Source organism: Tupaia chinensis, unplaced genomic scaffold (genome assembly GCF_000334495.1).
Source record: "Tupaia chinensis unplaced genomic scaffold, TupChi_1.0 Scaffold000595_1, whole genome shotgun sequence".
NCBI classification, from domain to species: Eukaryota; Metazoa; Chordata; class Mammalia; order Scandentia; family Tupaiidae; genus Tupaia; species Tupaia belangeri.
The window spans coordinates 1,780,001-1,792,674 of record NW_006160111.1 but is presented as its reverse complement, the minus strand read 5'-3'; the positions used below and the strand labels follow the sequence as shown (position 1 = coordinate 1,792,674).

At 35.1% G+C, this 12,674-nt stretch overlaps 1 protein-coding gene across 1 annotated transcript in view; it reads right to left on the bottom strand.

Moving 5' to 3' along the window:
* Positions 1-573: 573 nt before the first annotated feature.
* The window catches only part of EYS (EGF-like photoreceptor maintenance factor), a gene marked incomplete at its 3' end in the record, with an annotated part of 294,002 nt that continues 281,901 nt past the window's right edge, over positions 574-12,674 (bottom strand). The window contains 1 exon segment of the mRNA XM_014591537.2: positions 574-830. Coding sequence (XP_014447023.2) covers positions 574-830 — 257 coding nt within the window.

Here is a 12,674-nt window from a genome sequence, read left to right as displayed (position 1 = left end):
AATTTCAAGTAACATAAATTTGATGCTTAACTTCTGATAATTTACATTAAAACTGCAGTGCTACATTAGCTACTTCTTGTCTCACGCATACGACATTATAGAGTATTTAGTATATTTGTGATTTTTTTTTAAACCTTATTAAGGTTAGGTGCTTAAACTGACCCTGATAATACTAAAACCAATGTTTTATTCTTAAACTTTTGAAAGGCTGGCACTTACTGTAGTTCTATAGCTAAAGAGAAGGTTGAAGTGCAGTATTGAAGCAGTTGAGGGAAAGTTATTGGGAGGTTATGGTTGCCTGTTTTTCTTTGCAGACCTCTGACATATACCATTACATTCTCCCTGGCTTAGCCTGGCCTTATTAGCCTCACTCATCTGCATGAGCAAGGATGTGAAGTCAGCAATTAAATTGCCCCAAGAAGCAATCCTGTTATTCAAGTGAAGGCAATCTTTACTTTGCTAAATGAGAAAGCATGCTACAATACTAATCATTAGACACATTTGAGACATATCAAATAAATGTATTAACAACATTATCCACTAGAGATTTTGATTTTTTCAGAAAATACTTGCCTGTAAATCCTGGCACACACTTGCAGAAGAAAGGTCCACTTAAATGTATACTGCTTGCTCCATTTGTGCAGGGCACAGATTTACAATCTTCGGTTTCTATTTCGCAGATGTTTCTTTCATATCTTTGCAGACAGCTACAGTTACAATTGTGCAAATGGGACAGGCAGAGTCTATGCAATGAGGTACTCTGGATTTCTAAGCAATATTCACAATTGGCAATACAGAATCTGCCGATGTAACTAAGTGAACAGCTGCATCTGAAACATACAAAAAAAAAAAGAACTTCATTAGTCATATATTTTACTTTGATATAGTCAAGTATTTAAGTCACATGTTTATTTAACTACACAGACACAGTTATATAAGAAAGATGATGGTTGGGCACACCTTAAAAATATTCTCATAAAAAGTGTCTATTTTAGACAGAAAATGATTTCACTCTTTGTGCATTGTGAGTGAAAAGAACTGTGGTGCCAAGTAGATTTGAGTTCAAATATGTTTTCTGCTTAAAGAAGGATATACCATAAACTCTGATGGTGCTAAATGACAGGAAGCGTGTGGGTTGAATGTGGGTATGTATGCATATGCAGGTGTACCTTAGAAATGTTGTGAATTTAGTTATAGACCACGGAAATAAAGCAAACATCACAATAAAGTGAGTCACAAGAATGTTCTGTTTATCAGTGCATATAAAAGTTACATTTACACTATATTGTCATCGATTAACTATGCAATAGCACTATGTCTAAAAAAGTAGATATCATCATAAAATTCTTTATTGCTAAAATATGATAATGATGACTAAACCATCAGCAAGCTGTAATCTTTTTTGCTGATAGAAGGTTTTGCTTTGATGTCAAAGGCTGCCTACTAATGGAGGTGGTGGTTACTGAAGGCTGGAGTGGCTTTGATTGTTTCTTAAAATAAGAAAACAATGAAGCAGGTCATGTCAATGGACTCTTCCTTTCATGAAATACTGTACTGTAACAGCGATGCTGTATGATAGCATTTTACTCCCAGTAGAAATTCTTTAAAATTAGAGTCGATCCCATCGAACCCTTCCATTCTCTCATCAGCTAAGTTTATGTATTGCTCTAAATTCTTTGTTTTCATTTCAACAGTGTTCTCGGACTTCACCACAAATAGATTGTGTGTTAAGAAATCACTTTCTTTGCTCAGCTACCTGAAGTAGCTGTTCATCTATTAATGTTTTATCATGAGGGTTGCATCATTTCAGCTGCATCTTCAGGCTCTACTTCTTATTCTAGTTCCCTTGACATTTCTACCACATCTCCAATTATTTCCACTAGTGAAGATTTGAGTCTTTCAGTCAGTCACGATGGTCATAATACATTTTTTTCCAGATTTCTGCTAATATTGATATTTTGACCTCCTTCCACAAATCAGATATTCTTAATGGCACCTACAAAAGTGAATCCTTTTCAGAATGTTTTCAGTTGACTTTTCCCAAATTTATCAAAGGTGTCACTGTCTATGAATGCTACAGTCTTGCTAAACACATTTCACAAATAGTAAGGCTTGAAAGTCAAAGTTACTCCTTGATTCATGGGTGGCAGAATGAACGTTGTGTGAGCAGGCATGAAAACAACATTAATATCCTTGTACATTTCCATTAGAGCTCTCGGGTAATGAGGTCCATTGTAAATGTACAATAACATTGTGAATGGGATCTTTATTTCCAAGCAGTAAGTCTCAAAAACGGATTTAAAATATTCAGTAAATAGTATAGTAAAGAGATATATTGTCATCCAGACTTGTTCATTTATAGATTACAGGCAGACTAGATTTCACAAAATCCTTAAGGGTTCAGAGAGTTTTGGTAAATGAGTATTGGCTCCAACTTAAATTAACCAGCTACATTAACTTATTACAAGAGAGTCAGCCTGCCCTTTGAAGTCAGTCATGGACTTTTTCTCTCTTGCTATTAAAGTTTTAGATGATATCATCTTCCAATATAAGATTCTGTCACCTACATTAAAAGTTTATTGTTTACTGTAGTCATTTTATCTATAGTCTTGGCTATATCTTTTTGATAACTTGATACGGTTTTTAATTCAGCATTGTTGCTTCACCTTGCACTTTTCAGGTTATGAAGACAGCCTCCTTCCTTAAACCTCATGTAAACGCTCTTCGCATCAAACTTCTCTTCTGTAGCTTCCTCACCTTTATCAGCCTTTGTAGAATTAAAGAAAGTTAAGGGTTCACTCCAGATTAGGCTTTTGCACAAGCATGTATTGTGGTGGGTTTGATCTTCTATCCAGATCACTAATATTTTTCCACACCTGCAATAAGGCTGTTTTGCTTTCTTATTTTATTTGTGTTCACTGGAGTAGCAATAATTTCCTTCAAGAACTTTTCCTTTTCATTCCCAACTTTATTGACTGGCATAAGATGTCTGCTTTCTGTATATCTCAGCTTTTGACATGCCTCCATCCCTAAGCTTATTTATAACTTTTTATTTAAAATGAGAAATGTGAGACTCTTCCTCTCACTTGAACACTTAGAAGCCATCATAGGGTTATTCATAAGCATAACTTCAATATTATTGACTCTCTGGGGGGCCCATAGAGAGGAGAAGAGATGGGCAATAGTCAGCAGAGCAATTAGACATACACATTTATGGTAAGTTCACCATCTTACAGCAGTGTGATTTGTAATGCCCCCCAAATTAAAATAGTAATATCAAAGGTCATCGTTTGCAGATCAACATAAGAGGTATAATAATAATAATATAATAATAAAAAGTTTGATGTATTGTAATAATTACAAAGAGTAATCCAGTTACATGACTTATATACACACTGTTGGAAAATGGAGAGACTTGCTCAATGCTGAGTTGCTACAAACTTTCAATTTGTAAAAACTACATTATTTGTGAAGCACAATAGAATGAAGCACAATAAAATGAGGAATGCTTGTACCATGCATGTAATAGATGACTGGAAATTGATTTCTCAGGACAATTATCCATCAAACACATATCTAAAGGGAAATTGCAAATATCCTTTAGGTTAATTTTTAAATTTCATAATAGCTTTATATTTATTTATTTATTTATTTGTTTATTTATTTGTTTTTGCCATAGGACACTGGAGAGGGACCGACACCGTGAGGGAAAGTGAGAGATCACCCCTCATTGGGGATGACCAGTCCACACTCCGTTCAACATTTTTTTCTTGGGATTTTGGACATGCAAGCACATGTGCCCTGTGCACCAGGTCCAGTAATCAAAATGGCAGTTGGCCACATAGGAGTCCAGTGCCTTAGCCACTACGTCACTAGCAGGCCCCAATACTCTTAAGTTTTAATTAATCTTATCCTGGAATACATTAATACAAACATAAACTCATACTTAAAAATTTTAAAGTACATATTTTGGGCTGGCTCCTTGGCCTGGTGGTTAAGGCAAGAAGATCTCACATGGTTGATCATACGGTTTGAGTCCCAGACCCGTTGGTTTGAGAAACAATCCAGACAAATGTACATGAGAGTCCATAATCTTGTAAGAAGGAAGAGATGGAGGGAAAGGGGTTGTGGCAAGATCACATGCCATGGACGATGCTTTCTCCTCTTTCTGTCCTTCTTTGGTGAGTGCACAAACCTTCTAGCCAAAAAAAAGTTAATGCATGTTTAAAATCTCGATGTGACTTTGCTTCTATAATGTACTTACAAAATTAATTAATTCCTATAGTAATTTAAATTTTTCCATGATATTTTCTAATAGTTGTTGATATCATTGTAATTGAAAGTATTTGTGAAATATCATCCATATTTATGTAAATTTTATTTGAAAATATTTTTAGGTATAATATTGAGATCCTGATTGCCTATCACAAAAACAAGAAGATTTTCTGGACTGAAAGTGGCATGAATTTTCCACTTTTTTCTTCATTACACACACACACACACACACACACACACACACACACATACACACATACAAACACACATACACAAACCTTCTCAGTACCTCATTTAATTATGTAGTCATTAGACATTGAACTAATTTTCTTGGGCTCGTTCCTTAAATGATATAGATTATGAAATGACATTTTAATGTAGCCATACATTATAAAATAAATTCATACCTATTCCTTTGATTAAAGGAAAAATTGCACATGGGACCACTTATGGTGTCATGGTTACATTCCTGGCATCCCACGTAGTCAACCGCAATTCGAAGCCCGAATCTAGTGACTTAAAACTCAGGCTGAGTGAGTGTGTGTGTGTGTGCACCCAAGATCCAAAGAGGGGAATGGAGGAGAAGAGATTATAGTGTGACCATTCCCCCGGGAGTGATTTCTTACTTTCTGTCTCTCTGTCTCTCTGGCCAGCGCACATGCCCTATAGCAAAAATATCTCCTAAAAATTGTTTTAAAAAATGACATTGCACATCCACAAATTGAAAAAGAAAGCATGAGGTAAAAAAGAAATAACAAAGTAAAGTATTATGATTTTCAAGTATCTTTTAGCAAGTGTTCAAAGGCCACATAATTAGCATATAAACATGCGAATGAGTTGAGAAGAGCAATGTCAAATCACTTTGCTTGTAATTATTAATGAAAATTAACCTCCTGAACCTAAGTCATTGCACTTGTGAATGTATATGATGGAAGTGTTTGGTGCCAGCAAAAATGTTCAAGGTCAATTAGTTGAAGGCTGTCTTCTTTTAGCTGTGAAAATCGTAGCTGTTTTATGCACTTTGCCAAAGATCAGCAAGATTGTTAATGATATAGGCAGGATGGTAGATGGTTTGATGTATTCAAAGCAATAGCCTCAGAGAAAGAAACTTGGTTCTAATTCTCTCACTCATTTGATAAATATGTATGTATGCCCTGATTTCCTCATCAGTAAAATCTTAAATTGTACATTTTTATTTCATGGAAGAGGATTAAATGTATTTCTTTCTGGGCTAGGAACTCTGTTGTCTACTCTATCAAACACTCTTACAACAGAGTTGCCTAAAATAAAGTGGTAGAACTTAATTATTTGCCTTGTATAAAATCCTCCTGCCATTGTAACTAGAGTAATTGGAAATAACTGCCACATGACACACACACACATACACACACACACACACACACACACACACACATATATATATATATATATATATATATTTCAGATTAGTTTTAGCCATATTCTTGTAGATTACTTATTAGCAGTGCTCGTTCATTTTCTAAAGTGTTTAGGAAGGGGTGATTAGCTGTATGGTGCCCTATGCGAAATGCCAAGGTTATTACATATAATAGTCATGTGTGTCAACTCTACTAGTTTTAGTCTTAATGTTTTTTGTTATTTCATTAAAAATTTCTTTTAAAAAATTCCTAAATAGAGGGGATATCCTGTTCAATCTGAAGGTCTATATTTATTTAACTCTCTATAAATTAATCTTGATTTGTTGATATCTTAAAAATGTTGACTCTTGTATGTATTGCATACATATATTTATATGGTTACTAGAAAAACTACCTATTCATTTCAAATTTAAGAAATTTTTAAAATTCATTTTTTAAAAAAAATATTTTTTTCTATGACAGAATGATACACAGAGACACCCCAATAGGGTCTTCACACCACTCTCTAACTCCAGCCTCAGCTAGCCTGGCTCATTAGCAAACATGCATTTAAGGTGTTCAGAGAAGTCCCAGGATGTGTGAATCTAGTTGAGTTACCACTGTGCCACTACATGCCACTCAACTTTTTTTTTGGTCTTATCATACAGAGAGAAAGAGAGAGAGAGAGAGAGCAACCCTTCTATATAAAATACTACCAAGTAACTGAACAAGAAGATACATTTACCTATTAGCTATTTGTTCTCATACACGGAATTGTCATAGGTGAAATGGGTGCAACCATAAAGACTGAGAGTATTAGTTTGGTATTAGAAATTTGAGTTAAACAATGAACTTACCAATATGGTTAACAAATTCCAAAGGATTTTTAAATAAGTCATAAAATTTATTTGATTAACATGAAAGTTTTATGACTAGGAAATCTAATGATTATTAAAATTTTGTAAAAATATATTTTGTATCCATATGTAAAGTTCAGATATAGGCTAGGATGCTTATAAGTAGGTTTTGTATACATTTTAATGTATGCTGAACATTTTGGAAATGGTGTAAACTATGCAATGCTTTTTCTTTGCTTTGGAACTGTTCTGTGTCTTGAAAGGTTTGTAACATTCATTATTCACCCTCACCTGTTAAATGCCAGCTGTTCCAGCCAATTATTCTGAATATCAGAAATGACTCTAGAATTTTCCAACCTGCCCTTAGAAAGAAGGACTATTCTCCTCAAAATCAGTGCATATAATAAATTTCTCCAATTGACATAAATACTCATCACTTTTATCCAACCATGTACTGTATATTGAACGCTTTGTCATCGTAATTGATAATATTCACGTAAATGCTGATAGATGTGTATATGGATACCTAGAGGAGGATAAGTGGCTATGAAACTGATGTCTGTCCAGTGACAGGTACATCATTTCTGATAAAATACCATGACAGTTACACTGGTCTATGTCTATTATTGATCATTTAAAGTATTCCGTATATTCAAACAAATGCTCACTTTGTGGCAACAGTTGCTACCTAGCAACCTGCCTGCCCAATAGTCTTTTGGGAGTACTTCTTTTCTAAAATCCTTCTTTACTATTAAATTGTCTTTTCTACCTACAAAAAATGTTCACTTTGCAAAAGTAATTTAAATTACAAGACTTTCTGAATATATTACTAACTGTATTATTAAATAAATAAAATTGAAACATACTTAAGTTTGAAACAAGAAAATGATGTGATGGACAGAAGACAGAAAGCTATTAGGTGAGAGACTAGCAGATGATGTAGCAGTCATGTTGCTAGGCTTCTACATGGCCAATCACAGTTCAAGTCATGGACCCAGTGGCTTGAAACTCATTCCACGTAGTCTGTGTTCATGTCCAAGATCCTGGGAGGAGAATGGAGGAGAAGGGATTGAAGCATCCCCATTCCTCCTGGGGGGTGATTTCTCATTTTCCCTCTAACTACCTTTCTCTTTCTCTTTGGCGAGCACACTCACCATAAAGAAAAAAACTCTCGGGACCAGCAGTTAGCATAATGGCTATGCCGTTGGACTCCCATGTAGTTGACTGCGGTTCGAGTCCCGGATCCAGTGACTTAAAACTCTCATCGGGCACGTGTGCCTGCGTGCCCAAGATCCCGAGAGGAGAATGGAAGAGAAGGGATTGCAGCGTGACCATCCCTCCTGGGGGGTGATTTCTCACTTTCTGTCTCTCTGTCTCTCTCTCTGTCTCTCTGGCGAGTGCACGCACCCTATAGCAAAAACCTCTCAAAAAAAAAAAAAAAAAAAAAGAAAGAAAGAAAGAAACCCATTAGGTGAATATCTGTAAGCTAAAATTATAGTATCATTTCTAAATGTTGTGATTAACAACATTGTTTATCATTTAGAATTTTAAATTAAAAATACTTTATGGGTTAGCAGAAACTGAATATCTTCTTCCATTACCCTAAGTTCTAAGGTTATGTTTCATATCTCTTATATACACTTTATGGCCCATTAATGTTGTTTGACTAATCATCAAATGTATTTTAAAACTGAGTAAGCTATGCTCGAGAGAAAGGTCATCATCTTAAATGTTCTGTATAACTTCATGAAGTTTTGCATCTTAGAAGATACTTTGAAAAGCAATGTAAAAAGGTTAGACCTATAAAAGCCTATGTAGATATTATGAAGTACAATAAAAACTGGTCCAGGTAACACAAAGTCATATAACTTGCATAAAAATATCTTATCTTTTGAGATATGAAATTAAATTATGAGAAATCAGAAAACCTAAAACTATAAAATAGTCAGACTTTAAATATTTAGCATACGTATCAGAGCACACCCAACAGAAAAACAATACATGATGGATAACTTTGCATACATGAGCTGGGTCTTAACTCAATCCATAGATGAACTTTAATTATGCAAAAGTACTGCTTTTACTGAAGCTTATTATAATTAATTTTTGTATGCATATGTATAATATGATACCAACTTCAGAATTATTTACATGAATTAATAACTTATAATTTTATTATAGAGTTTAAAGAAACAAGGTGTAGAGAGAAAAAAATAGACATATCCTCCATGTAACTACAGGAAACAAAAGAATCTAACCACTAGAGAAAATATGGTTTATTTATATGAAGACTAATCCAAAACAAACCAAAAAATTCCACTTTTATGTGTAGTCATTTACTTTATGTTTCTGTTTTATTTTTGTCATTGAAGGCAAAAGGGAAGCACATAAAACTAGTTTTTGGGAGGTAGGAAAGTTTGCATAGTACAGCCAATATTGAAACTCAATATAAAATAAACAAGTCAACTTTTTAATTTAAAAAGTCACCAACATTGGGAACCAGCAGTTAACGTAATGGCTATGTCGCTGGACTCCCACGTAGTCGACCGCGGTTCATGTCCCAGACCCGGTGGCTTAAAACTCACGCCGGGCGCATGTGCGTGTGTGCCCAAGATCCCGAGAGGAGAATGGAGGAGAAGGGATTGCGGCGTGACCATCCCCCCTGGGGGGTGATTTCTCGCTTTCTGTCTCTATGTCTCTCTCGGTCTGTCTGGCGAGTGCACGCGCCCTATAGCGAAAAAAAAAAAAAAGTCACCGACATTGTGGCGGAAGTTACAATAATATTAGGAATAAATAATTATTAGACTTCTTGGTTCAGAAATAGTTTAAGAAAACCCTGGTAAAAATATATTTCTGTGGCAAATTCAATAAAAGTCTTTTCTTTACAAGTTTCCTGACTCTACAGAAATAGATTTTGAAACTATAACTAATTTTATCATGGATTTTCAAATTTTACACTTTGAAATTGAACTCTTGCTTATAACTGAAAAATAGTATTTTGGTTATATTTAGCATCACATAGAAATCATAAATTTCCTAAACTAGCCTGTAAAGGAAATAGGTTTAATTTAAACCTTCCAGAAAGAAAGCCAAAAACACATTGCAAAAATACATACTACTTATAAATTCATTAGAAAAATGAGCTATTTTAGTACATTAAATGGATATTTGCTTTGTCAATGAAAAAGAACAATCATGACGTGTTCTGAAGATAATATAAATTTACCTATGAATGGTGTATTACCTGTGGACAAGGATTAGATGTAATTCCACAACATTTTACATAATGTCTTCAATCAAAAGCTATTCAGTCATGTTTGTTAAGTGTATAAATGAACATATTTCAGTTTGTTCTGCAACTTCTGGTTGCAAATAGGAATTGGTGACTTAGGCATACATTTGAAGCTTGAAAAAGAGATTCGAGTGGAGCCAGCAGACGGTGTGGAGGTTAAGGTGCTGGATACCACAGCCAGTTGCGCAGTTGAGTCACAGATACAATGGCTTGAAAATCATGCTGAATACATGCACATGTGTGCTCAAAATCCCAAGAGGCAACTGGAGGAGAAGGGATTGCAGCATGGCCATCCCCCCTGGGGTGGATAGATTGATCTCTGACTCGCTGGTAAACTCATGCACCCTACAGAAAAACTGAAAATAAACAAACAAACAAACAAAACCAAAAAGAGATCAGCCATAAACACTTAACAGTCCAGTCCAGATATTAAGATATTAATTCTGGGACCAGTAGATGACATAATATTTATGTTGCTAGACTCTCACAGAGTTGACTGTGGTTCGAGTTCCAGACCCAGTGGCTTAAAACTCATATAGCGCATGTGTGTGGGCATGCCCAAGATCTCAAGAGGAAAATTGAGGAGACAGGATTGTGGTGTGGCCATCTCTCATTCTTTTGCTTTATAAATTTTAATTTGCAAGCTTAGTATAAAATGTTCTTCATTGTTGGTCCAGGTCTATGGCGTGATAGTTAAACCAATCTGATCCCACATGCTCGAAGCTCATTTTGGGTCCTGGATGTGGCATCTTAAGAAACACGCAGAGTGCTTGTGTGTGCATGTCTAAAAATCACAAAAGCAGGAGAAATAGAGGAGAAGGGATTGTGGGGAGCCCATTACTCAATGGAGGGTGCTTTCTCCTCTCCATTTCTCTTTGTCTCTCCTGCAAACAAAATTTCCTCCATCTTAAATCTACGAAGATATTTCTCTAGATTTCTTTCAGTTACATCACAATTTTAACTAAAAATCTAACTGACATCGATCTTGTGTGATCTGACTCAACATAAACAAAATGTAATCACTGTGCTATGGGGACAGCCTTCATTTTAATTTCTAATTTTTCTTGTAATTTCTGTTTGTCCATTGGTTAATGTAGATTATGATATTTAATTTCCACATTAATATAAATTAACTTAATTTCTAATCTTACTCAGTTGTTTTCAGAGAACATTCTTTTCCTTATTTGAATCCTTTCAAATATGTTTTATATTGCAGCATATGTTCTATCTTCAAAACGTTCCCTTTGCATTGAAGAAGGTTCTTTTGCTGTTGTTGAATGGTATTTCATACATCTCTGCTAGTTCTACATTATTTATAGCGCTGTTCACATCTTTTTTCTTCTCTGGTCATTTTCTGCCAAGTGTTATATTCACCATTGAAAGTGAAGTATTAGAGTCTCCAATTACTGTTGTTGAATTGGTTATTTCTTTCTTCAATTCTGTTAGTTGCTGCTCCATGTATTCTGCGACTCTGTTGTATCTTTGTCTCATGTTCTGATGGTTTGGCCCTTTTGCTGTTATAAAATGTCTTTCTTTTCCTTTAGAAACTGTTTCTGTTTTAAGGTCTACTTTTATATAAGTACAACCCAGACTCTCCAGCTTTCTTGTAACTATTGAGTTTTGTAGGAGGAGGAAGGTGATTTGTTCCATTTTTAGATGGGGTCTATGTCATGATGCTTCCAAGTTCCTGGGACTACCCATGTTCATTACTATGTCCAGCTTTTTGCCATAGACAGGAAATCAAACTGGAGCCTTCCATGAAGTATCAGGTTGACAAGTAGCAGCGTCTACCAGGACATATTCCTGCTCTTGAACTGGTCACTATATGAATGGTACATTTTTTCCCCATTCTTTTACTTTCAACCTATTTTCTGTCTTTGAATGTAAAGTATGTCTTCTGTGTACATTATATACTAGTCTGTTTTTTAAGTTGTTATTCTTTTTTTTTTTTTTCTGAGACAGGATTTTTTTTTTCTTTTTCTTTTTTTGGTTCCAGGGCATGTGTGCTTGCTGGAGAGAAAGACAGAGACAGTGAGAAAGAAAGTGAGAAATCACCCCTCAGGGTGGATGGCCATGACACAATCCCTTCTCTTTCATTCTCTTCCTGAGATCTTGGGCATACATGCATACAAGCCAGGCATGATTTTTCAAGCCACTGGGTCCAGGACTCAAACTGTGATCCGCCATATGGGAGTCCAGTGATGTAACCATTATGCCATCTGCTGTCTCTTAAATTGTTATTCTTTATATTTTCCATGAGAAAGAAAGAAAGAGCCAGAGGCCAGCCCAGCAGGAACTTCACTCTGTGATTCCCTCCAGACTCAACATCCAGGATTATGAACACACATGTGTGCTCCCAGCAGGTACGGGGAGACCCTGAGACATTAATCAGTGTCTGATCTGTAACTTAAGCATCATTCAGCCTCACAGAGCATCCTGTTACCACTGTGCCACCCTAACTGACCTATAGTTGTCTAAGTCTAGAAATTATTTGCTCTCATAATCAAATTGAATATTTTAATCTATTCATTGTAAATACTATTAACCTAATTGAAGTTATGTCTGCCATTTTACATTTTCATTGCTCAGATGTTTCATGGCTTTTTGTGCCTTTGTTTTTCTGATACTACTTCCTTTATGTAACTGTTATCTAGGGCAATATTTTAATTCAGTTAATCCTATTTTTCCTATATTATTAGAATCATTTCTTAAATAGTTGCTCTGGAGCTTTCCATATACATCTCATCAGAACTTACTACAAAATTATATTAGTAGTTACTGTGTGATATAGAGAAGTATCTCCTACATAGATCTTTTTTTCTTTCCATTTTTTGGTTATGGTATTGTGTAATACATGAATTGTTATATGTATTA